General features: G+C 56.7%; 1 protein-coding gene across 1 annotated transcript in view; it reads right to left on the bottom strand.

Moving 5' to 3' along the window:
- Positions 1-211: 211 nt before the first annotated feature.
- Positions 212-26,477, bottom strand: part of CACNG3 (calcium voltage-gated channel auxiliary subunit gamma 3) — a 90,355-nt gene continuing 64,089 nt past the window's right edge. The window contains exons 2-4 of the mRNA XM_066383426.1: positions 10,094-10,177; positions 5,976-6,116; positions 212-1,206 (exon numbers count right to left, since the gene is read on the bottom strand). Of these exons, the coding sequence (XP_066239523.1) occupies positions 695-1,206; positions 5,976-6,116; positions 10,094-10,177 (737 nt within the window). The 3' untranslated portion in view covers positions 212-694. The remainder of the gene's footprint in view (positions 1,207-5,975; positions 6,117-10,093; positions 10,178-26,477) is intronic.

The following is a 26,477-nucleotide window of genomic DNA, read 5'->3' on the forward strand; positions in this document are numbered from 1 at the left end:
ACACGCCAACTCTGATATTGGTGAGGATCACCTTGCTGGCCTCCAGAGGGGAAGGGGGACCCTTCCTGTTGGCCCCAGGGTGGATGAGCAAAGGTCCGGCTTCCTGTTCAGCCGCAGGGCGGAGAGTTTGTGCGGGAAGTACCCGTAAAGCAACAGAACAGCTCAGCCCGGTTGGTTACAAGGCAAAACCTTTAATCACATGAGTGCTTATTACATTAAGCTGCTCCGGGGCTCAGACAGCTTTGATTTCTGGTCATGTTCTTTCCTTTGTTTTAAATGTATTTAACACGAAAAGGTGAATGCCTCCTCAGGACCTGAGGATTTGTGAGTGGACAACAAGGACAAGTGTCTGGGGACCTGGGGACCCCCCCCTCCCCCTCAAGCCACCGCCTGTGACTTGGAGCGAAGTCCTCTTCCAGGGAGGGAAGAACGGGGGGTCCTAACGGTAAAGAAGGAGAAACACGGGGCGCAAACACACGGAGAGGAACGGTGTCAGGGGGCGGGCTCAGAGGTCCGGGCGGCACAGAGAGGGCGGGGACCCGGAGGGTGAGGGCGGAGCGTGGGCGGGGGGCGGGGCTTGAGTCCATTTGGTTTCATTCTTTGTAAAAAATAATAATAACCATCATGAGGACCATGCCATGCAGCCTCAGAGACGCCCGCGCCCTCCCCGGGGCCGCGAGGGCCGGAGGGCGGTTCAGACGGGCGTGGTACGCCGGTTGGCCAGGTCGTTATGCAGCGACTCCTTGAACTCTTTGGGCGTGGAATTGTGGAACTGTAGAAAACCATGGTCCCGGTCCGAGTTGAGGAGGGTCCCCATGGTGATCTTGGAGGGGTCCCGGGAGAGGGTGAACATGGAGATGTCGGTGGAAGGGATGGTGTGGAAGCCTTTGCCGATGGGCGACAGGTCCCGGGACCTGGGCTCGGTGGAACGCGAACTGGACCGCCGCCGGAACCGGTACCGGTAGGGCGGCAGGCGGGCGAAGGTCGATTTCTTCAGGAGCTCCGAGTGGGACTTGGCCCGGAGCTGCTGATGTTTCTCGATGTAGATGTGCACGGCCACCACCCCCACGATCTCCGCGATGATGAAGGAGAAGGCTCCGAAGTAGAAGGACCAGCCGTACGAGTAGCTCTTCTTGGAGTCCCGCTGCCCGGGGTCCCCGGCGTTGGCCGATATATACACTATGATGCCGATGATGTTGCTTAACCCTGAGAGAAAGGGAAAAGAAAAGGAAAAAAAATGCATCTTTTATATATATATAACCTCCGAGGTTGCCGTCGACTGGAAGTCTTGAAATATTTATACAGAACGCATGCGCTGTCGACAGGGAGAGAGAAGGATGGGTTTGTGGCTGGAAATCCAAGCCGGCTGGGCTCTTCCGCACGGTCTGCCCCTTGGGACCCGCAGAGTTCCGTCCCAGGGGGGTTTGCCTCCACCTACAAAAGACACCCGACTCCTACAGCAAGTGCACAGAACTCGGAACACCTGCCTTTCCCCTGAGACACAACCCGCTCCGTTAAAACACCACCTTCGGCAGGGAGTCCCGAGGACGGTACAGTGAATGGGGTGCAGGTCCCTCGCCATTAGCAGGAGGGACGGACGTGTCAATGCCATTGGAGGAGAAGGCAGGAAGGGGTCTACCGGAGACACGGATACGAGGGTTCAGGAGCCAAGGGAGAGAGGTGAGTAAGCCGCTGCCCTTTGAGCGGGGTGACATTCGAGCGGAACCCCGAAAGTTGGAGAGGGGTGAGCCGCCCCGAGACGCAACACTGTTGAGGGTGGAGTGTGCGAGGAAGAGTGACTTCCGGGGGCTTTGGCGGGACTAGGCGTGACTTCCGGGGGCTTTGGTGGGACTAGGGGTGACTTCCCGGGGCTTTGACTGGACTAGGGGTGACTTCCGGGGGGCTTTGGCTGGACTAGGGGTGACTTCCGGGGACTTTGGCGGGACTAGGGGTGACTTCCGGGGACTTTGGCTGGACTAGGGGTGACTTCCGGGGGCTTTGGCTGGACTAGGGGTAACTTCCGGTGGCTTTGGCTGGACTAGGGGTGACTTCTGGGGGCTTTGGCTGGACTAGGGGTGACTTCCGGGGGCTTTGGCTGGACTAGGGGTGACTTCCGGGGACTTTGGCGGGACTAGGGGTGACTTCCGGGGACTTTGGCTGGACTAGGGGTGGCTTCCGGGGGCTTTGGCGGGACTAGGGGGACGTGAGTGGCATCTTGCGCTGAAAGCGGGGGCAGCAGAGAGGACAGGTGTAGAGGAGAGATTTGGGCACACTGGGTTGGGAGTGCTGGTCGGGAGTCCGGCTGTCGCTGTCCAGTGGACATGCGAGGGCCGGGGCTGCAGCGTGGGGGCGCTCAGGAGGCGCGGGGAAGGCACCCCCCTCCAGGGTCTTTATCTGCACGGGATGAGATGCTGCTGCAGGCTAGCTGTTGTTGGAGCCTCGGGAATTGGGGAACACGAGGTTGTGGTCCCCGGTAGGCACGGTCTGCCAGCTTCGTGTCCCCAAGTGTCAGTGGAATAAATAGCACAGGCAGTAGCCGAGGGGGCCGTGGGAGAGGAACTGCTTCTCCAGGGAGTGGCGAGAAGACACAGGTAGAGCCTGGGGTCCGGGACGGTGCTCCCGTCTGACCCCTTCCCCACATTATTGCTCTCAAGGCGAAATGTCTCTCTTTGTCCTTTTGCCCCAAGGGCCTCTGCGGGGCCTTGAAACCAACGGTGGCTCCGAGAGCTTGGTACCTTTGCTGGCATTTTCCTCGCCTCTCCCGAGTCGGACCACCTGCAGGAGCGTGCTCAGTGGAGGCTGTCTCTCATTCCAGTTCCAGGCACCAGTTGGTAAGTAATCATTTTCAGTGGCCTCCTGAGTCTCGCCTCCATTCCGGAAGCACCCCCACACTCCTGCTGGGGATCCCCAAGACCTTACCACGGCCCAGCAACCAGAAGGTTAAAGCCTGGCCTAGCGGGGGTCCCCCCGCCCCCGGCCTCTGCTCCTGGGCTACCCCTCTGGCTGGCTGGTGTTCATATACTAAGGGCATGAGAGTGATCTCCAGCCCCACACCATCTAGGACTTGCCCCTTGAGGTCAGGGCCGGGCACTGCTTCTACCCAGCGCCCCCCGCATCACTCTTCACTGAGCAGGCAGGCAGCAGGTTCTGGTCCCCGAGCGAGTCCCCACACGGGGCTGGCACCGGCGGCTGCTGGGCTGCAGCGCCCCCTTCCCATACGGAGCGGTGTCTCCCCCTGCAGGTGGGCACACGCAGTACTCTTATGTCACCATGGACGTGGGTACACTAAGGAGGAGAGAGCAGAAGTCACAGGGATTTCCAGGACTCCCTCTGCTAGCAGGGAGATGGGTCAGGTTCGGGAAGCTCCAGATGGAAGTCTTGCCGGAGTGGGGGGTGGAGAAAAGTGCAGAGAGAGGCTCCCACGTCAGACAGGTTCAAGGAGGCAGGGGCGAGGCCAGCTGCCGCCGGGTCCGAGGGCACTCGCCGCGCATCGGGCGCTGCGCCCAGTCTTCGCGTGCGCCATCTCGAGCCATCATCGCAACAGACCCTCTTTAAAAACTAATCACCGCTCTTTCCCAGATGAGGACACAAACAAAGGCACAGAGGAGGTAGGAACGTCCTCAGTCCACGCAGCTAGGAGGTGGCGGAGGTGGGATTCGAACCCAGGACGGCCCCTTAGCCAAGGGTGTGTCTAGAGCTCGCCAACCAGGCTTCAGGAGAACACACGGTCAGGGAGACGTGGCTTCCTCCCTGCTACCAGCCGGTCAGCCCCCGGAGGGGCGGGAGCTAGTTCCGTTGTGTTCCTGGCTACAGCCCCATCCACCCAGCCCAGAGCCTGACCCGCAGCAAAGAGCGCAGGGCACGTGGGCGGGGCCCGTGGGAGAAGCGAGGGGGCACGAGAATTCAGTGGGACAATGTGTCAACTAGCAGCTGCGGTGCATCGAGCGGTGGCTGTGGGCCGGGCAGCTCTGGGCACTCGAGGCCAGCACCTTTCATCCTCTTTTAACAGCCTTCAGACGGAGAGAGCCACTGTTTCCCCCATTTCTCAGATGGGGAAACTGAAGCTCAGCAAGGTCAAGAGACTTGCCCGAGGTTGCACAGCTGGGATGTCATCGGGCCAAGGTTGGCTGCAGGCAGCCAGCCTCTGAGCCCGTGCCCTGTAGTATGTCGCTTAGTGCCTGGCGCAGAGTAGGTGCTCGGGAGAGGGGTGTTGAGTGCTGATCTGAGGTCACAGACCCTTAGACTAGCTGAGCCAGAAAGAGCATCGGAGAGTGCTGAATCTTCCAAAACGCTCATTTCATAGGTGGAAAAACTGAGGCTCTTTGGCTCCCATAGGATCAGTGGGGGAGCAGAGGGGGGGCTAGGATTTGTCCCCAAGCTCCTGGCCCCTCCTGAGGGCTTCCACCACCCGTCCCTCCTGTTCCCCAGCTCCCCCCTGGGAGTATCTAATCGGCCTGACATCTCTCGCAGTCCCTTTTGTGAGAAGAAAGTTGCTGGTGACACACTCTTCCCTAACAATGCCCCCAGGGGACAAAATAATGATCTTCCCCCGTCTAGGAATCCCGCCCGTGTCAGCACAGCCAACCCCCCTTCGGGTCAGTCGGAGGAGCTGACTGGTCAGCAGGCCTGGTCGGGCCACCAGGGGCACACGCGCCTCCAAGCAGCACAAGTCCCCTGAGCTGGTCAGTTGTGACCATCTGTCCACACAGAGCATAGCCGGAGTGGGGCCACGGTCACTTTGGGGGTGACCACATCCCCGGGGCAAGGCGGCAGCTTTTATCCACCATGGTCTGCGGCTGGAGCCGGTTCCCGGCGACCCCGAGCGGGAGGCGGGGGTCACTTCCTCAGCCCCCAGAAGAGGGACCGGCGGGGAGGACGAGAGAGAGGTCCCGGAGGGGCCGGGGCGGCACCACTGCTGCCCTTCCAGAACTAGAAAGCGACACTCTGTGTGCTTCATTCCGCCCGCCTGCAGCAGCCCCACGAAGTGGGGAGTGTTACTACCCCCCACTGGCCAGCTGAGGAAACCCAGATGCAGGAAGTTGGTCATGTTCCCGAGGCCCCACAGGGGGAAGCCCGAGTTCACACCCAGGAGGGTGAGCTGCCCTGACCCACCGTTTTATCCTCTTCCCCCTCGTGTTCCCATCCCGATAAGTAGTCTGCCATCATTGGGCGAAGCTTGAAGGTCATCCCTGAAGACGCAAGTCCCCTTGTCCCGCCCCCTGCCTTGTTCTCGGCTCTTCCTAAAGCATTTCGTCCTGATGGCCGCGACCGGAGGGCGGGGTGGAAGGGATGAGGCGCGGAAAGGGAATCCTGGGGGAGAGAGAGGAAGATGCAGGCAGCGGAGGAGCGATGAAGACGAGGGGAAGAGAGAAGGCTGAGCGGGACCCTTCCTTACCGCGGCCTCTCATCCTCCTGACCACCCTGGGCCACCTTTGTCAGGGCTGCCAGGGACCGGCCCATCTCCCCTGACAGCACCTGGTGCTGCTGGTGTTTATCTCATTCCTGGAGACTCTTTGAACCACAGGAAGGTTCGAGCACTTGAAGAGCTGTGAACAGCAGTTAACCGGCAAATACGTACCTCAAAGGGCCAGAGACAGTGTATGAAGAGGCCCTGTGGACCCCTTTCAAACATATGGACCCAGGTTCTCCGGCCACGCATAACACACACAGCTCACGCCCCTTGCCCCTGTGTGCAAGCGTGGACGCACACTCTCATTCATCCATCATGCCTTGTCTGAGTGACCTCGCCACACTGCTGTTCCTGTCTTTCCCTCACGCCTCCTCAGCTGGAGCAGCTGCCAGCACCTCGGGTTCTGCTGAAAGCCCCTGGACCTTGTCTCGACGTAACGAGTCGAGAACGTTTCCTTGTTCTTTCTTCGGAGGGAACCCTGACTGGCACCGCCTCCCCCCGTGGCCCTGGCTGGGATTGGCGACTGTGCAGATCCCGGGGCGGGGGGCAGGGACCCGGCGCTCACCTGCAGAGACGAAGAAGATGCCCGCGCTGAGGATGACGTTGTGCCGGCTGCGGTGGAACTCGCTGGCCGCCACGCAGAGCCCGCCGAAGAAGAGCAGCGTGACGCTGAGGATGGGGAAGACGCTGGAGGCCCTCACAGCCCCTGCGGGGGGAGGAGAGCGGGTTCACCTGGTGCCCGGCCTGGCCTGACCCGGCCCGTCTCTGGACCTGCCGGCCGCAGGCACGGGGACGCCCGAGGGGAAACCAGCCTGTGGGCAGGGACAGAGCCTCTGTCTGACACGGGCATGCGACCAGCGCCGTCGCCCGGGGGCCCAGGGCGTGGGCTCCTCTGCAGCCACCTCCTGAAACTCTTAATCATGTTAGCTTTAAATCTGTGTTTTAGAAGGACGTCTGATGGGCCGGCGCAGCCACACTGGGGTCTGAGAACCTCGACTCATGGGCGTCCCCCCACCCCCACCTCCCCTTTCTCTTGGGATGTGTCCTCCGTCGCCCACATCCCTGCCCAGCCGGTGTGCACGGCCACCCTTCACTCTTGGTGGGGGCTGGGCGCGGACACAGAGAGAATCAGGGCTGGGGGCAAGCCCGGGTCCCCTGTGAGGGTCTCCTGTGGGGGTCCCTGTGCAGCAGGGGGTGTGATATCAAATAGCAAACATAAGACACCTGGCCAGGTTGTGAGAGAGCTGGCAGAGGAAAGAGAAGGTTTGCTGTGGCCCCTTTTGAACCAGGAGCTCAGGACTTTCATTCAGCACTGGGCCCTGCAGACCTGTCACCAAGCCTGCCCCGGGGACCCCGTCAGACCATGTGCTAGCTGTCCACATGCGTGTGGACTCTTTCCCCGGGGACCCTGTCAGACCACGCGCTAGCTGTCCACATGCGTGTGGACTCTTTCCCCGGGGACCCCGTCAGACCATGTGCTAGCTGTCCACATGCGTGTGGACTCTTTCCCCGGGGACCCTGTCAGACCACGCGCTAGCTGTCCACATGCGTGTGGACTCTTTCCCCAGGGACCCTGTCAGACCACATGCTAGCTGTCCACATGCGTGCGGACTCTTTCCCTGGGGACCCCGTCAGACCACGTGCTAGCTGTCCACATGCGTGCGGACTCTTTCCCAGGGCACACCGGCATCTGCCCCGTTCTGGGTGGGTGTGTACATCTGAAATGTGCAGCGAGGAGTAGCTGTTCTCTAAGGGGTTGCGGTAACCGTTTGGTGACTGGCTGGTGGCCACCTCCACTCTACGTCACCGATGCTGTCTGGGCAGATGCTCACTGGTGACGCGTGTCTGCCTCACACACCGGATGGCCGCTGCTGCCGTCTCTTCCAGTCAGCTGGTGTCCACTCCTGAATTTGTTTTAGCACAGTGAACACGGCTGGCTTTGGAACCAAAAGGTTGGATTGACTTCCTTGCCAGTTTCTCCTTCCCAAAGATGGGAGCTTCGGACCGGGGCGGGGGGCTTACTGCGGTGTAACTGCACCCTCGGCGGCGTCTGGGCACGGCTGGCCACGCCCTGTGTTCTGTTATGGGGCAGCCCTGGTCCCCAGGACCCGTGAGAGAGTACACCTCTGCTGATGGCTTATATGTCCCTCCCGACAGCGCAGGAGAAGGACGGAGGGGACGGCAGAGCAATCAGCATGCACAATCCCCCTCCACTGCAGAGTGGTCACATCAGGGACCGGCATCGTGGACCCAGGAGGCCAGAGACCCCGGCAGGAGCATGCCCCTGGCCCTGTGGAGTTGGGTGGGCAGTTTCCCCAGCAGGAAATCTGTGTGCTGGTTTGAGGTCCCTTCTGAACCCTAGCCTGGCTCTGTGGCGAATGGCGCAGCCTCGGTGGACTGTGGGGTGGACCCCCCCCCCAGCTTTACAGAGGAGAGAGAGAACATTTTATCAGGAAAAGCAACAGCCCGCTCCAAAGAACTTAAAATCAGTTTTTCAGGCTGTGAAAGAGAAGTCGCAGTTCCGTGTGGTTTCCAACAGTGCATACATCACCAAGTTTCATCGAGTAGAGAAGAAAAACAACTGATGAGCGTTCTGGAAAACCCCCCACGGGGTATGACTTTAAAGTCCTTCTCGTTCGAGGGGTTCCAGTAATCTCTGTCACCCCGAACTTCCGTCAAGACGCATCTCTAACAGTGGCTTTTCTTCCCTACACCGAACCTTCTTAGGCTGCGGCAGAAGTGCATCCTAGTGGGTGTGTGGGTAAACCCCAGTGCATCCTAGTGGGTGTGTGGGTAAACCCCAGTGCATCCTAGTGGGTGTGTGGGTAAACCCCAGTGCATCCTAGTGGGTGTGTGGGTAAACCCCAGTAAATGGATAAGGGCTGAAAAGAGATAAATGGTATGTTTACGCTGTAAAAATTAGCTTAAATATGACCGTTTCTTTCCGATTGATCCCCCTGCCACCACGTACATTGTTACGTGATTAAAGGCTGGTGCATACCCACAGCCCATCTGCAGACTGGCGAGATGAATAGAGCTAAAAACGATGTTGATTGTAAAAAGTACTCTTTTTTTTTTTTTTTTTTTTTTGGTATTTTTCTGAAGTGAGAAGCAGGGAGGCAGAGAGACAGGCTCCCGCATGCGCCCAACCAGGGTCCACCTGGCATGCCCACCAGGGGGGTCCATCTGGGGCGTCGCTCTGTTGCAACCAGAGCCATTCTAGTGCCTGAGGTGGAGGCCATGGAGCCATCCTCAGCGCCCGGGCCAACTTTGCTCCAATGGAGCCTTGGCTGCAGGAGGGGAAGAGAGAGACAGAGAGGAAGGAGAGGGGGAGGGGTGGACAAGCAGATGGGTGCTTCTCCTGTGTGCCTTGGCCAGGAATTGAACCCATTACTTCCACACGCCAGGCCGATGCTCTACTGCTGAGCCAACCATCCAGGGCAAACGCACTCTTCTTGAGTGATGAGTTACACCCACAAATCTGAATAGGACCATTTCTCAAAGTTTATATTTTGACAGCCTTTAAAAAAACCCAAAAACTACATTTCACACTCCCTTCTAAGACAGGGTGGGGCAGAGGTAGGTTTACAGCCATGAGTGTGCAAAACAGTTGATTCTTCTATTCACAATTACTAACTATTGTACTGATTTCCCTGTGAACAACTGTGCACCTGCTGTGCCCCACCCTGTGTAGTCAATGCCTCAGAGTTCTCCTTCCAAAGGAACTGGATCCATACGGCCATCAAAGACGTTACATTGGACTCAGAGTAAACCCCAAGTCCTCCTGCGCCTGGGTTCGTGCCAGGCCTGTATCTGCGGCTGGATGTCCCTGTGGCTCCTCTCATGCAACAGAAAGAGAGCTCACAGCATGGCTTCGTGGTGACGGGCAGGGCCTGGGGCTAAATGTGTGCTTAGCTTTCAGGACCCTGTCCCTGTTCCCCACCCCCCGTCCGATGGGTGCCACGATGGTCTCGTTTCCGACCAGACAAGGAAAGTGAAGAGAGGGAGAGCGGAAGCCGTGTGGCCCCAGGTCCAGCCGGGTGGGCAGGGAGTCCGTGGGGAGGAGAGGCCCGTGCTGACCAGGACCCGGAGACCTTGCTCGAAGCCGCCCCACTTTGCGGCCTCCCACATGCTGTCTTTGCGACTGTCCCTTGTTGTTTCTGGGTGATGGCCTTGGGCCCATCCTGTTTGGACACTGGCCCAGGCCCTGCCCCAGTAGGGTTGGAAGGGTTAGGAAGTCATGGAGCGATAAAGCGATAAAGCGTAGCTTTGTGTGTGTTCCCTGCTCAGATCACACCCCTCAGGACCTCTCCCATTAGCACCCCAGCCGCTCCAGCACTTTTCCTATTAGCACTTCAAACAGGAGGGTGAGAACTTGCATTCCCACGAAGGAAAATGCCCGTAAATTCCCTCCCAGCAGACAGACGAAGAACCTTTTAGTTTTGACGCACGCAGGCAGACAGACAGACACCGACTTCTCCTCCTATTTCTAGTTCCTGGAAGTGAGCAGCTCAGTTATCAGCACCGCTTGGCGCGGCCCCTCACGGCTCTTTCGCACGTGTCCGTTTCCAGGGGTGGGGACGAGCAGCCTCCCACTCAGACGCAGCGGGGTGACCACCCCCAGGGCTCCCTCCCCCACGCCCCCCCACACACACCTGGGAAGACCCGAGAAGGGGAACTTACGGAGAAGATACTCGGCCGTGTCCTGCTCGTAGTCAGCATCTTCTGGGAAGTGATCGATTTTCTTGCACACCCCTCGGAAAGCCCCTGTGGAAACCAAACGCAGTCCTCAGCGGGGGAGAAGACGGGGTCTCCGGGGGCCCAACCTGGCCCTCACCCACCAGGGGGAAGACCCATCCCCAGTTCTTTTAGGTCAGGGGTCCCCAAACTTTTTACACAGGGGGCCAGTTCACTGTCCCTCAGACCGTTGGAGGGCCGGACTATAAAAAAAACTATGAACAAATCCCTATGCACACTGCACATATCTTATTTTAAAGTAAAAAAACAAAACGGTAACAAATACAATATTTAAAATAAAGAACAAGTAAATTTAAATCAACAAACTGACCAGTATTTCAATGGGAACTATGGGCCTGCTTTTGGCTAATGAGATAGTCAATATGCTCCTCTCACTGACCACCAATGAAAGAGGTGCTCCTTCTGGAAGTGCAGTGGGGGCCGGATGAATGGCCTCAGGGGGCCACATGCGGCCCGCGGGCCGTAGTTTGGGGACCCCTGTTTTAGGTTATTTATTTATTTTACAGAGAGGAAAGAGAGAGAGAGAGAGAAGGAGGGAGGAGCAGGAAGCATCAACTCCCATATGTGCCCTGACCAGGCAAGCCCGGGGGGATTTGAACCGGCGACCTCAGCGCTCCAGGTGGATGCTTTAGCCACCGTGCCACCACTGGCCAGGCCCCATTTCTGGTTATTGCAGGACATGCGTCGGTTGGTCCACCAGTATCTTTCTCAGGGCACAGAAAGAAGACCAGTATGGGGTGGTGTGTGTGGTGTGTGTGGGGGGGCTGATTCTGTTTCCCAGCTTTTGCAGTATTCTGGGGCTCATTTAGAAGAGCAAAGAACTGTGAAGCAGAGGCACTTGTGATGAGGACTGTCTTCTCTTTTCCCTGGTTTCCCAATTAGCCTGAGGAAGCCGGGGAGGGAAGCAGAGTCGACAGATGTCAGTGACCTTCCCAGCGCGCGGACGATGAGACCCGGGCGGGCGCAGCACGTTTGCTTGTGCTCACCCGGGGTCAGGAGTGGCACTGGCATGCCCGTCAGGACCTGCCCACTCCCGGGTGTCCATCCCAGGCCTCCCGGGAGGAGCCCCGCACCCCACCCCCGCAGCCAGCTCGGTACCTGGCACAGGACCCGCCCCTGCCCCGCCCGCACCGGGACCGCAGTTTGCGGGGCTCTGCGGTTGGCTGCGGGGCGGGGCGGCTGCGGGGCTCCCCCTTGGGGCGGCGCAGCGCCAACCACACCGCCGCATCTTGGGAAAACTGACTGTCGGCCTTTCACTTCCTTTTCTCTCTTCAGCGTCAGCTTGACTTAAGTCGTTGTGGGTGTTTGATATTCGCTGTGGGTGTTCGTTAACTACCCAATTAACCCGTCTCTGGGGGCAGCGAATGGCTCCGGCAGTTCTTACACATGACAAACAGCTGCGGGACTTCTCACCGCAGACATCGCGGGACTGGGCGCGCTTGCGAGGACCCCCACCCCCATCCCACCCACCCACAGAGGGTGCCGGGCGGCAGTGCCCGACAGCGGACAAGGTTTAGAATCACGCGGGGCCAGGCTTTTACTGTAAGAATGAAATAAAGTGAGATATGACGAGATAGTTTTTTATTTTTGCATTCTCCAGAGGAGGAAACCGAGGCTCCGTGCGTTCAGCTGTTTCTTCAAGGACAGTGCTCTAAGTGACGCCAGTGCTCTAAGTGACGCCCTCCAAGCGCCCGTCCGCCTCTGAAGTTCCTAACCATCGTTGTGCATTGCTCTTCAGCAGGTTTTAGAGTCGGAAGCAAAGTCCTTTGCCAGGTGACCTCCTGATAGCGTTGTGGTCCATCCACTGCTATCGAACGGGACCAGTGGCTTTTCCACCAACCGTGCTTTTCCCAGGGTATCCATCAGGGGCCAGAACAGCGCAAGGGCAGTGGCTGTGGGACCACCTATTGGGAGCTGTCTTAACATCCTCCGACAGAGATCTCACGAGACGAAAAGGCTCAGCTGAAGACGTAAGGCAAACCCTACTAAAAACAGACCAGTCAGAAGTGGGTGGTGACAGGGACCTACAGGCAGTGCCTGCACCTGTGTGTGTGTGTGTGTGTGTGTGTGTGTGTGTGTGTGAGAGAGAGAGAGAGAGAGAGAGAGAGAGAGAGACCTGGGCCTTCCCCAAGGCGGCCCAAGGCGGCTTAGAACGAGCCAGGACTTAGAGCCGGCAAACACCGTAGCTTCCAGAGAAACACCACCTGGCTCTGGTGGTCAAAAGTGGCCCACCACCTGTTTCCTTCACGGTCCATGAGCTAAGCATAGTTTTTTGTTTTTGTTTTCTTTTTTGCATATTTACATGGTTGGAAAAGAAATCAAAAGAAGACCATTTTTTCATAGCGTGTGAAAATATATGTATATATCTTATATATATACATATGAAATTACAATTTCAGTGTCTGTAAATAAAACAGCGTGGAAATATAACCGTTCCCGTTGGTTTACAAGCTGAGCTGCGGCGGAGATGGCAAAGCTGAAGACAGCCCCCTGTCTGGCTAAGAAGGCGTTTGCTGGTCCCTGGTCTACAGATTTCTGTCCCACAAGGGAGCACCAGGTCTGAGAAGGCAAAAGAGAGCCCAGGAGAGTCTGGGCCTTCCTGTGGCCCGAGAGAGAATGGGGGGGGGGGGCGTTTCTAAAACAGATAACGTCCAGTGTCAAGGCTTGTGGAATGGTGTGCGTATTGCAGTGGTCTCCAACCCCTGGGCCACGGACCGATACCAGTCCGTGGGCCATTTGGTACCGGTCCGCAGAGAAAGAATAAATAACTTACATTATTTCTGTTTTATTTATATGTAAGTCTGAATGATGTTTTATTTTTAAAAAATGACCAGATTCCCTCTGTGACATCCGTCTAAGACTCACTCTTGATGCTTGTCTCGGTCACATGATACATTATCCGTCCCACCCTAAAGGCCGGTCTGTGAAAATATTTTCTGACATTAAACCGGCCCGTGGCCCAAAAAAGGTTGGGGTCCACTGGCGTATTGGGTTTTTTTGTTCTGTTTTACTTGTTTTAATTTTTATTGATTTTTTAGGGAGTGGAAGGGAGACAGAGGCAGAGAGAGAGAGAGAGAGAGACAGACAGAGAGAGAGAGACAGACAGAGAGAGAGAGGGAGGAGACCTTGATCTCTTATTCCACTTACTCGCCCCGCCGTTGGTTGACTCTTAGATGTGCCCAGATTGGGGAACAAACCCGCAACCTCGGCTGGTCATCGGGACAACGCTTCTCCCAACAGAGCCCCCCCTCCCCCAGCCAGGGCCTCCTAGGCTGTATTTTTTTTTTTTTAATGGAATATGTTTCTGCAATTTAAAACTGAGGATCTGTCACACGAACGCCTGATCTGCGGCTTCCCTTTCAACAAGGAGACGTTCCCCGTTTCCATGCGGTAACAGGGCCTGGCCGGTGGGGGCGTCAGCAACCCCCCCACCCCCATCCCGGCTGGGCACGAGAGCCCCAGCCAGCCGGCCGGGGTCTCCACCTCGGCCTCCGTCTCTCGAGGGGGCCCATCGCCTCCCCCCTAACCCGTTTCTTCTTCTGCAAAGTGAAGACTGGAATAGTCCCTTCGTGGAGCTGTCAGGAGAAGGAACGGAGACGGTGAGGGAAGAAGTCACAGCACCCGTCTCCGTTCTCAGCGTGTGAGGCGTAACTCGAATCGGGCGGTGACGTGAAGTGCTCGGGACACACCGTCGTCCCCGGCGCGTGGCGGGAGCTTCGTACATTTTAGAGACGACCGCCGTCGATTTCAGTAAGCGTTTTAGGACCAGAAGAGCCAGATGGGAGCCGTGTTGAGATTTTTTTTAAAAAAAGCGGTAGAAAAGGAAAGAGAAGCAAGGATTTCCCCCGAGGATGACTCCTCGCTGGAGATGAAGCTGCCGGTGCCTCAACTCACGCACCGTGGGAAAGGGAGCTGCCTTGGCCGTGCACCCAGATGAGGAGCACGTTGCTGGCTCCCAGAAACAACCACGGCTTAGCATTTCTGGTCCGTTTCCTGTCAGGCTTTTTCTCCTCCTGGGCTTTCACGTACAAATGGTTTTTCTAAAACTGGGATCACACTGTTCTTCTCAATGACACAGGTCTCATGTGTTTTTCCTCCTGCAGCTGTCGATCTAAGAAAAACCGGGTTGGGGGCGGACTTGGTCATGAACCGCAGAGGACGGAACAGAGAGAGAGGCTGGCAGTGGAGACCTGGCCAGGGTGGGTGGGGTGAGACCGGGAGGCAGAGGCGAGCCCCGTCCTGGCACGGCTGACCGAGGAAGAGGAACAGAGGTGGTGGCCAGGGGGACAGATCCAGCAGTTATGGGCCAGCGGTGACGGGAGCCCAGGGGCTGGGCACAGCTGACCCCAGCAGCCCGGGGACAAGGTTGAGAATGGGAGACAGACATTCTCTCAAGTGTTGAAGTGTCATCGCAGAGACTGGCTTTGGGGTGACAGCCACTTCACCCTGAGTAGAGACGGCAGGGCAGATGGTTCACCTTGATGGCTCAGACAACGGAAGAACACTTTCTTCATATGTATGAGGAAGGGCACCTCCTTTTTATTTTTTTTATTTTTTTATTTTCTGAAGTGAGAAGCAGGGAGGCAGTCAGACCGACTCCTGCCTGCACCTGACCGGGATCCACCTGGCACGCCCACCAGGGGTTGATGCTCTGCCCATCTGGGGTGTTGCTCTGTTGCAACCAGGAGCCATTCTAGTGCCTGAGGCAGAGGCCATAGAGCCATCCTCAGTGCCCGGTCCAACTTTGCTCCAATGGAGCTTTGGCTGCAGGAGGGGAAGAGAGAGAGAGAAAGGAGAGGGGAAGGGTGGAGAAGCAGATCGGCGCTTCTCCTGTGTGCCCTGGCCGGGAATCGAACCCGGGACTTCTGCACGCCCGGCCGACGCTCTATTGCTGAGCCGACCGGCCAGGGCAGGGCACCTCCTTCGTAAAGGGTTAGCCTTAGAGGTGTTCCCTTAGAACCAAGGATGAGATACAAATGCCCACCCCCACCAGCTCAGTTATACACAGTGCTACAAGTTCCAGGACACGAAGAAACACTACAGGACGAAGAATTATAAGCAATATATTATAAAAAAAAAAAAAAAAAGACAGGATGAAATGGTTGTTTTTTTCTAGGTGATCGAATAGTTGGTCTACTTGGGCAGCTGAATGCTATTTCCTTGAAGAAAATTTTAGAGCGAATGGAAGAGCTCAGTGAGGTGATTTCTGGTAAGATATTCAACCACACAATAAAGCTGTGGTGATGAAGTCATGGTGGCCCTGACATTGAAAAATAACATGTCCTAGGATAGTTTCTCAACACAGAGGAATATGACAAAGAACACCGGAAGCAGGTCATTATCCCGTATTCAGATAACCCCCGTAGCATGAGAAGAATATATATATATATATATATATATATATATATATATATATATATATATATATATGAATAGATCTATGTACACAATCAGAAAATTCAGTCTCCATAGAAAGGCGGAAAATGAAAACTGAAAGCATCTCCCTCATCACTAAAAAATTCTCTCACCTAACGAACGACTTACGAGAGCGATTTTTGTGAACTGACCGGTTGAGTGACATCAGCGTGAAGCCGAGATCCGCGGGTTAATTGAAAGGTAATCCGAGTAAGAGAAGCACAGTGCTTCCGGCAGTGTGTGCGGTGATGAGACAGCCAGTGAGCGAGAGAAAAACTCAGCGGCTCAGGGTGTTAGAGGCTCACGGGTGGCCGGTCGGTCCCTCCGAGGCAAGGGGTGAGGAGGGGGATGGGGCCCCCCGGAGTGCCGGTCTGGACACGGGGCCGTGGCCGTTGGTGGGTCCAACCCCTGTCCTCCTTCCCCCCTTTCTTTCATCCGACTCTCTTCTCTTCCTTCCCCCCGAGCTCAATACGCACCCACCACCCACCGTGTGCCAGAGCTATCGTCTGTCCTGAGGACTTACCCGTGGCCAAGACAGAGAGAGAGTCTGGTCCTCAGAACTCACACTCTCGTGGGAAAGAGAGTCTGACTGGCGGGTAAATGAATGGGACCCCTGTGCTTTGAAGGAAGCACTCACTGCGCACTGGGTGAGGGCCGATGGTGGGCATTTGGGGGAGGGGAGGCTGGGTGGGGGCACTGGAGCTCAGGCCTGAACACGGAGAAGGAGCCAGTGGTGTGCGGAGCCAGGGAAAGGGCTTCTTCCCGAGCAGGGGCGGCCGCCGGGGCTGACGCTCGGAGGTGAGCGTGGCCTGGCTGTTTGAGGAACAGAAGAAGTGAGATCCGTGGGCAAAGGGGCCTCTGGTGGCAGTTTCCCCAGGCCCGGCAGCGGCCCTCCTCACGGTTCCGTCGGCACTGGGGACCGTGGAATATTTAGGACGTTGGATTGCACGAGGACCGAGGTCAGTTCTGTCTCTTCCTTGCCGTTGGGGTGGCCTTCAGGACCCATGTGGTCCTGAGCGGCTTCCCCACCAGGGAAGGGGTGGGGGGGAAGTCTGGAAAATGGAACGTTCACGGTTTAACTCTTAAAACCCGTGTCACAACACGTCCAGGAAAAGTGGCACTTCGAAGTTCCGGGGCTCAGGCTCCAGTCTGACCCCAGCCTGGTCCTGGGACATGGCCAGCAGCAGTCACCGAGGGGGGTAAGGCTGTTCGGCTGTGACTTCTTCCAAGCGAACCAGATCCTTGCCGTCCGGAGGGAAGAGAGGCCGCCCCTTCTGCAGCAGTACGTGTTTGACCTGTAGAGGGGTCATGTGGCACAGTGGTCGCCGCACAGGCTTTGGGACCCTCAGGCTTGAGCTTGACTCTCTGTTCCACTCGCTCCTGGGTTGGCTGAGTTCCTAATTCCCCTGAGCCTCGATCTTCTTCTCGCTAACAGATCGATAAGAGGCCCATGGTCGGGAGTTTTCAAAGAAATCGTTCTCTGGTCAGCTGTTTGTTCAGATGCCCTCCGTGCGGGTCTTCCTCACAACCCCACAAAGCTGGCACCGCTATTGGGCATAGAGCCCAGTGTGAGGAGCGTAGGTTCTGGGACCGGACCACCTGGGTTTCGGAGCCGGCCGTGCCAGGTATGAGCTGCAAGTTACTTAACTTAGTGAGCCTTGTTTCTCCCTCTGTAACCCGAGCGTGACAGTGGCATCTAGCTCACGGGGTTTTCTCGTGAGGATTAGAGGGGCAGTGTTTGCCGAGTGCTTTAGAGCGACGCTTAGCACATGGTAAGTATTGTGCGAGGGCATGTTAATTTGATAAGTACACTTATTGAGGGGGAAACTGAGGCACAAAACCCAGGTCTGTCTAACCCCAGAGCCTGAGCTCTGAGAAGAACCCTGTGGATCATCTAACACAGCGACAGGGCACCACAAAGAGGTTAACAAGGAACAGCTGTTCATGTCACTGCTGCTGCTATTTTTGGGCTTGGGGGTGGGAGGGCCCCAGTGGGCATCTGGAGGTCGTGGTCTCCTGTCTGAACCCTCGCAGGGACACACACACAGACATGCAGACCTCGGTGTGCGGGTGCTTGCGTGTGGTGTGCACACGTAGGGGACCGCGGGCAAGGAGCCCAAGCAGGCGTCACCCTCCGGCAGGAAGAGGCTCCGACCATCTGCGACGCCCAGTCTGGGCAAAGGCTGGGCAGAGCTTTCCTGGGTCATCCAGAGACGGCTCTGCATCGAGTGTTTTCAGCCCCAAGTCGGAGCTGCAAGGCCTGGGGAAGGGGGAGTGTCACCCAAGGCTCAGTCTTCCCACGTTTGTGGTCTTGAAGGGAGACCTTGAATGGAGGGGGGGGCAGCTGTACCCCGGATGTCCCTCCTCCAGTGGAAGGAGAGCCTCTCGGTGGTCTTTCCGGAGGGACCCTCCTGTGCACAGCCCACGCTGATGGTCCTGGGACAGGACTGGCCGGTTGTGGCACCAGCCGGTCCTACAAACGGACACTTCTTCTGAGCGGTCTCTGGATAGTGACCACGCGCTCAGAGTGAGTGGACAGCCCCTCACCGGCCCACCCAGCCCCACAACGGTGCCCAGAACCTGGCTCAGCCCACACAGGTCCCGGCCTGCCCCACACGGTGCCCAGAGCCTGGGTCAGCCCACACAGGTCCCAGCCCGCCCCACCCAGCCCCACAACGGTGCCCAGAGCCTGGCTCAGCCCACACAGGTCCCACCCAGCCCCACCCAGCCCCACAACGGTGCCCAGAGCCTGGCTCAGCCCACACAGGTCCCACCCAGCCCCACCCAGCCCCACAACGGTGCCCAGAGCCTGGCTCAGCCCACACAGGTCCCACCCAGCCCCACCCCACCCCACCCAGCCCCACACGGTGCCCAGAACCTGGGTCAGCCCCACAACGGTGCCCAGAACCTGCCCCACCCCACCCAGCCCCACACGGTGCCCAGAGCCTGGCTCAGCCCACACAGGTCCCAGCCTGCCCCACCCCACCCAGCCCCACACGGTGCCCAGAGCCTGGCTCAGCCCACACAGGTCCCAGCCTGCCCCACCCCACCCAGCCCCACAACGGTGCCCAGAGCCTGCCCCACCCCACCCAGCCACGAGTCCCGCTGGGGCACCCGAACTCTCGGCTCCCAAGTCCTGCTCAGAGCCCCCCATCGAGGCTGACCGGAGACCAAGGCCCTGGGTCCAGCAATCAGCAATATAGGCCTTTGTGTTAGGTCCCCATAGCGATAAATTTGCCTTCAGAAGTCAGGAAATGGTAAAATAGATAAGTTTCTCAATGCCCCCGGGTGTTGGGTTAAAGCAGGCAAAAGTAACCACCTGACCCAGGGACGTCGGGTGCCTGGGTGTTACTCACAGGAGATCTTTATTGTCAGAGGACAAGGACACCATGACGCACGTGCTCATGTGATCTGCACGTGGACGGAGCAGGGATGGAGGGGACGGGGAGACGAGTTGGAAAATACTGACGATGCTTAGTCCCCCCCCCCCAGATGCCCACTTCCTCGGGGCGCCTGGGATTCTCAGAGCTCTCCATGTGGTAGGTCTAACTGTCCGGCTGAGCTGGAGAACCATAGCTTCCCAGTGAATCCACTCAAAAAGAGGAACCCTATTTCACAAAACAGTAATGAACTTCCGAGATGTGCTTCCAACCTTATCTTGGAAGTAGAACGACCACTTGTCGAAACATGTTAATGTTGTCTTATCTTCTCTAAGGCTGTGCTATGGTCAACATAAAGGGAGGCCATGCTGCTATTTTACGGGAAGGGGTCATCTTATTAATTTTTTTTTTTTGGATGAAATTACGTGACGGTCCATCCACTAGGTCAGTGGTCCCCAACGCCTGGGCCGTGGACCGATACCGGTACCAGTCCGTGGGCCATTTGATACCGGTCCGCAGAGAAAGAATAAATAACTTACATTATTTCAGTTTTATTTATATTTAAGTCTGAACGATGTTTTATTTTTAAAACATGACCAGATTCCCTCTGTGACATCCGTCTAAGACTCACTCTTGACGCTTGTCTTGGTCACGTGATACATTTATCCATCCCACCCTAAAGGCCGGTCCGTAAAAAAATATATATATTTTTGTATTTTTCTGAAGCTGGAAACGGGGAGAGACAGTCAGACAGACTCCCGCATGCGCCCGACCAGGATCCACCCGGCACGCCCACCAGGGGCGATGCTCTGCCCACCAGGGGCGATGCTCTGCCCCTCTGGGGGGTCGCTCTGCCGCGACCAGAGCCACTCTAGCGCCTGGGGCAGAGGCCAAGGAGCCATCCCCAGCGCCCGGGCCATCTTTGCTCCAATGGAGCCCTGGCTGCGGGAGGGGAAGAGAGAGACAGAGAGGAAGGAGGGGAGGGGGTTGGAGAAGCAAATGGGCGCTTCTCCTATGTGCCCTGGCCAGGAATCGAACCTGGGTCCCCCGCACGCCAGGCCGATGCTCTACCACTGAGCCAACCGGCCAGGGCCAATTTTCCTTATTTAATGGCTGGGTATTATTATTTTAATGTTGGATGATCCAAATGAGGGTGAGGTGGTCACCATAATCACTTTCATGCTTCTGAGAGTCTTTCTAACCCTGCCTTGGGGGGCAGTACTAGTCAAGGACTCGTCTGGTTCCCAGAGCACAGAGGTTGTGGCGGGGGCTCTGGGGAGAAGGCTGTGGCCTCTTTGTCTCTGCTGCTCTTAGCTGGGCTCTTGTTAGGAAAGAGAAAAAGCACATTCTTGGGTCCCCTCCGTGACGCACCGACTTCGCTGGAGTCTGAGACCCTGTGCTCTCTGTAGCAAGCACCACAGGGTACCAGCACCGTGTTCTCTAGCCAGGTGGACACTCGGTCAGTCCCATGCCCAGAGAACTTGGCTCTGGGGGTATTTGAGACTTGGCTGGAAGACAAGGTGAATCGAGGGGGTTTGGAGGGTTTGCACAGAGGGATTCCCTCTGATTTAGATCTGAGGTTGAATTCATAGGAGACATGTTTGCGGTCCCTCAGCAAGTGAGCATCACACGACCCTTGTCCTTGGCCTTCACGTTCACAGGTGCCAGCAGGCTTTGGTGCCATCCCCAAACCCAGCTCTGCACATGGTCACAGGGACACGCCGACACGCATGGTGCAGCTCGGAACCGGTCTGTCCCTCCTCGGCAGACCCTCTGTTTGTCCTCTTCACCCCCCCGTAAGTAGCATGTAAATGGCACGGTTACACTATACTGTGGGTGGGTGGGGTGTGCAGGTCAAAAGATTATTATTACCTTCCATAGGTTTTATTTTTTAGAGCAGTTCTAGGTCCACCACCACACGAAGCAGAAGGTGCAGAGATTTCCCGTACACGCCCTGCCCACACGGACACAGCCTCCCCCACAACTAACGTCCCCGCCAGATGGTGCATTTGAGACAACGGAGGAACCCACACGGACACATTGTTCTCACAGAAAGTCCGTCGTTGACATTAGGCCCACTCTTGGTGCTGTCCACTCTGTCGGTTTAGACAAATGTATCCTGCCATGTACCCATCAGCACAGACTCCTACAGACTCATTTCACTGCCCTCACGATTCTCTGCGCTCTCTGTGTCCATCCCTCTGTCCCTCCCAACACCTGGCCACATTCATCTTTTTTTCCTATCTCTATTGACTTGATTTTTTTCCAGGATGTCATGTTCGTTGGAACCACGCAGTTACGTATGTCGCCTTTTCAGATAGGTTTCTTTCCCTCAGTCCGATACATTTCAGGGTCCCTCCCCCCCCATGCCTTTTCATAGCTTGGAAGCTCGTCTCCTTTGAGCACCGAGTAACAGTCCATTGTCTGGGTGGACCACGTTTATTTATCCATCACTTCCAGAAGACCAGCTTGGTTGCCTCCAGGTTTTTGTAATTATGAATAAAGCTGCTATAAACATCTGCATGCAGGTGGTTGTGTGGACGTTCAGAGCCAAGCATTTGGGTAAATATCAGGGTGTGGGACTGCTGGATCATATGGTGAAGAGTATGTTTAGTTTTGTGAGGAAATGCCGAACTGTCTCCCTGTCCCGTTTGGCATGCCTGCCAGCAGTAAACGAGAGAGGGCTCCTGTGACTTCATACCTGTGTCAGCATCTGGTGTTGGTGTTCCAGATTTTGGCCATTCTAGTAGGTGTGTAGTGGTATCTTGCATTTTCCTGATGATGTATGGTGGGGGCCATCTCTTCAAATGCTGACCTACCACTCATGGGTCTTCTTTGGTGAGATGTCTGTGACTGTCTTTGGCTTATTTATGAATCATGTTGATTGTTTTCTTGTGGCTGAATTTTTAGTTCTTTGTATATGTTGGCTAACAGACCTTTATCAGATGGATATTTTGCGAGTATTTTCTCTCGGTCTGTGTCCTGTCTCCTTGTTGTTTGTTTTAGTGAGAGAGAGAGAGAGAGAGACAGAAATAGAGACAGAGACAGACAGACAGATAGACAGGAGGGGAGAGAGATGAGAAGCATCAACTCGTAGTTGCAGCACTTTAGTTGTTCATTGATTGCTTCTTATACGTGCCTTGATCGGGGGCTTCAGCTGAGCCAGTGACCCCTGCTCAAGCCAGCGATCGTGGGGTCATGTTGATGATCCCACACTCCAGCCGGCGACCCTGCACTCAAGCTGGAGACCTTGGTGTTTCAAATCTGGGTCCTCAGCATCCCAGGTCGACGGTCAGTCCACTATGCCACCACCTGGTCAGATTAGTCTTCTTGTTTTTTTGACACTGTTTTTACTAAGGTTATTTTTTAAACCCTAATGTGGCACTTTCTTTTAAAAAAAAAAATCCAAAAGAAGTGTTTTTGTTGTTGTTGTTGTTCTTTGTTTTTTAAAGTGGCATCTCAACTGATGAGCCATCTGGGCTCAGATTCCTGCCCTCGGTAAACACGTTACAGAATCGAATCCACAGAGCTGGAGCGTATGTTTAACCGTCTCCGGAAAGCCATGGTCTCTGACACTTTGTGCAGGCTGACTCCTCTCACCTGAGAAAGGGGAGAGAGGGGGCTCCCGGACCCCTCACCGGGCTACCCTGGGCCAGTCAGCTCGGCCAGGCACTAACAGATCTGCTCCCAAGCAAATTCATTCCGGGGGGTGGGGGTGGGGGGCTGACATTTATCCAGTGCCATTGACTCTCTCCTATTCATTAAGCATGGGCAGTTGCTATGGCAACCACGAACTGCACCTGACACCCAGGAAGAGTTCTGGCGTTTGGAGCCAACACCACACACGCTGGGATGCAGTTCTGCCCGGGAGAGCCTGGCGGCCTCCCTCCCGCCTCCGTGGCTCCCTGGCTCCTCCCCGGCCTCTGATTCCGAGGGGCTCGAGGTGGGGGACGGCCCCCCACCCCAGGAGCTGAGCGGTGCCCCAACCGAGCAACTGTGCATAGGTGATTTTGGAGATGGTTGTCTGAATAGGTAGGTATTGATTTAGAGACAGCGCAGTCGTGACTATAGATCTGGACATAAATATGTTTCAGGGAGCGTAAGACAAGATGGAGGTCACTTTCTTTTTTAAATTAAAAAAAAAAAGTACTGATTGATTTGAGAGAGAGAGAAAGGGAGAAGGACAGACAGACAGAAATATCGCTCTGTTCCCTGTGTGTGCCCTGACCTGGGATTGAACCCACAACCATGGCGTATTGGGATGGGACGCTCTAACCAAACTGACCTATCCGGCCAGGGTGAAGGTTACTCTCCCCAGTGGGCACCTTTGTGGGCTGGGGTGAGGATAGAATTTGAGTGGCAGAATCAAGGATAACTTTGGCCTTTTATTCTTTCTTTCTTTCTTTTTTTTTTTTTAAGTGGATTATGAATGAGTTTTACTGTTTTGGCTCCAATTCCCTATATTTTCAAATTTTAAAAATTTTCTAAAAACAGATGTAATATCTAAGAAAATGTGGAGCGGATCACCGCCTGGCAAGGGTTTGTGTTTTCAACAGAAACAGCCACGGAAGGGAAAAGCGAGGCGATGGGCGTGCGTCTGACAGGGAGGGACAGGCTGCAGGGGGGAAAAGGAGACAGACACGGGCACTCAGCTCGTCCTGGCAGGTTCCCCTGTGTGCCCAAGGGCGACTGACCAAGGGCACGGGCACTCAGCTCGTCCTGGCAGGTTCCCCCGTGTGCCCGAGGGCGACTGACCAAGGGCATGGGCACTCAGCTCGTCCTGGCAGGTTCCCCTGTGTGCCCAAGGGCAACTGACCAAGGGCACGGGCACTCAGCTCGTCCTGGCAGGTTCCCCCGTGTGCCCGAGGGCGACTGACCAAGGGCACGGGCACTCAGCTCGTCCTGGCAGGTTCCCCCGTGTGCCCAAGGGTGACTGACCAAGGGCACGGGCACTCAGCTCGTCCTGGCAGGTTCCCCCGTGTGCCCGAGGGCGACTGACCAAGGGCACGGGCACTCAGCTCGTCCTGGCAGGTTCCCCCGTGTGCCCAAGGGTGACTGACCAAGGGCACGGGCACTCAGCTCGTCCTGGCAGGTTCCCCCGTGTGCCCAAGGGTGACTGACCAAGGGCATGGGCACTCAGCTCGTCCTGGCAGGTTCCCCTGTGTGCCCAAGGGCAACTGACCAAGGGCACGGGCACTCAGCTCGTCCTGGCAGGTTCCCCCGTGTGCCCGAGGGCGACTGACCAAGGGCATGGGCACTCAGCTCGTCCTGGCAGGTTCCCCTGTGTGCCCAAGGGCGACTGACCAAGGGCACGGGCACTCAGCTCGTCCTGGCAGGTTCCCCCGTGTGCCCGAGGGCGACTGACCAAGGGCACGGGCACTCAGCTCGTCCTGGCAGGTTCCCCCGTGTGCCCAAGGGTGACTGACCAAGGGCACGGGCACTCAGCTCGTCCTGGCAGGTTCCCCCGTGTGCCCAAGGGTGACTGACCAAGGGCACGGGCACTCAGCTCGTCCTGGCAGGTTCCCCCGTGTGCCCAAGGGTGACTGACCAAGGGCATGGGCACTCAGCTCGTCCTGGCAGGTTCCCCTGTGTGCCCAAGGGCGACTGACCAAGGGCACGGGCACTCAGCTCGTCCTGGCAGGTTCCCCTGTGTGCCCAAGGGCGACTGACCAAGGGCACGGGCACTCAGCTCGTCCTGGCAGGTTCCCCTGTGTGCCCAAGGGCGACTGACCAAGGGCACGGGCACTCAGCTCGTCCTGGCAGGTTCCCCCGTGTGCCCGAGGGCGACTGACCAAGGGCACGGGCACTCAGCTCGTCCTGGCAGGTTCCCCCGTGTGCCCGAGGGCGACTGACCAAGGGCATGGGCACTCAGCTCGTCCTGGCAGGTTCCCCTGTGTGCCCAAGGGCAACTGACCAAGGGCACGGGCACTCAGCTCGTCCTGGCAGGTTCCCCCGTGTGCCCGAGGGCGACTGACCAAGGGCACGGGCACTCAGCTCGTCCTGGCAGGTTCCCCTGTGTGCCCGAGGGCGACTGACCAAGGGCAGGGTGCCCACGAGGCCTCAGCGCCGTCACCGAGGACGGCTGGGCTGGGCTTCTCTGGAGCCTCTAGAAACAAAGCCTCCGCTCTCTCACCCGACCGAGGCACGACGCGACTGACCACGGCCACCCCAGTCAGACGGTGTGAGTCAGCCGTGACTGACCACGGCCACCCCAGTCAGAGGGTGTGAGTCAGCCGTGACTGACCACGGCCACCCCAGTCAGAGGGTGTGAGTCAGCCGTGACTGACCACGGCCACCCCAGTCAGAGGGTGTGAGTCAGCCGTGACTGACCACGGCCACCCCAGTCAGAGGGTGTGAGTCAGCCGCCAGGAGAGGGTCAGCCCGGGGCTGGGAGGTCTGCGGTCCAGGCCCTTCTTCTTGCTCGGCGGACTCGCTGGACGGCGACGCCTGAACTGAGCGGACCTGAGCGGCTAGTCTTGCTCGGATCGGACCGTGCTTGTGACGACTTTGAAGCATTGCTGCAGAGCGAAGACCGTGTCCAATGGGAGGCCGCTGCCCAGAGGGGCTGAGCCGTCCGTGGTGAATGTGCCGTGCTTCTCTGAAGCCTCAGCGTTCTGGTTCCTGACACACCGTGCACCCGGGACGGAAGGAGCAGTGACGGCATGCCACCCGCTCCCAGTCCGAGTCCTGCCACCCGTTTCAGTCTTTGTCTTATATTTTTCTTCAAGTCCACTCACTTTCCTTTTATTTATTCATTTTAGAGAGAGAAAGAGAGTGACAGAGAGAGAAGGGGGGAGGAGCAGGAAGCATCAACTCCCATAGGTGCCTTGATTGGGCAAGTCTGGGGTTTAGAACCGGCGACCGCAGAGCTCCGGGTTGCTGCTTTATCTGCTGCGCCACCACAGGTCAGGCTAAATCAACTCTTTTTTTTTTTTTTTTTTTTTTTTGTGGGAGAGAGAGAGAGAGTCAGAGAGAAGGACAGATAGGGACAGACAGGAAGGGAGAGAGATGATAAACATCAATTCTTTGTTGCGGTTCCTTAGTTGTTGATGGATTTCTCATATGTGCCTTGACCAGGGGGCTACAGCAGACCGAGTGACCCCTTGCTCAAGCCAGCGACCTTGGGCTCAAGCTGGTGAGCTTTGCTCAAACCAGATGAGCTCGCACTCAAGCTGGCGACCTCGGGGTCTCGAACCTGGGTCCCCCGCATCCCAGTCTGACACTCTATCCACTGCGCCACTGCCTGGTCAGGCTAAATCAACTCATTTTTTAAAAAAATTAAACTTATTTTAAAAGGAGATTTTATAACCCGACTGTAAATGGGAAGCGAACCCTCCCGGCCACAGGAAGAAGGCGAATGCAAAACTAAATACAATGAAGACAAAATGATATGATTAAACCCAGCGAGAGCCTGTGAATTGAAAAGCAAACCACTTTCTTGCCAGATAGCTTATTTACTGCTTCGTCCAGACACCCGGCCCCAGCCTGGCAGATGTCACGAGAAGCCTGGGAGG

Source organism: Saccopteryx leptura, chromosome 4 (genome assembly GCF_036850995.1).
Source record: "Saccopteryx leptura isolate mSacLep1 chromosome 4, mSacLep1_pri_phased_curated, whole genome shotgun sequence".
In the NCBI taxonomy this organism is placed as follows: domain Eukaryota; kingdom Metazoa; phylum Chordata; class Mammalia; order Chiroptera; family Emballonuridae; genus Saccopteryx; species Saccopteryx leptura.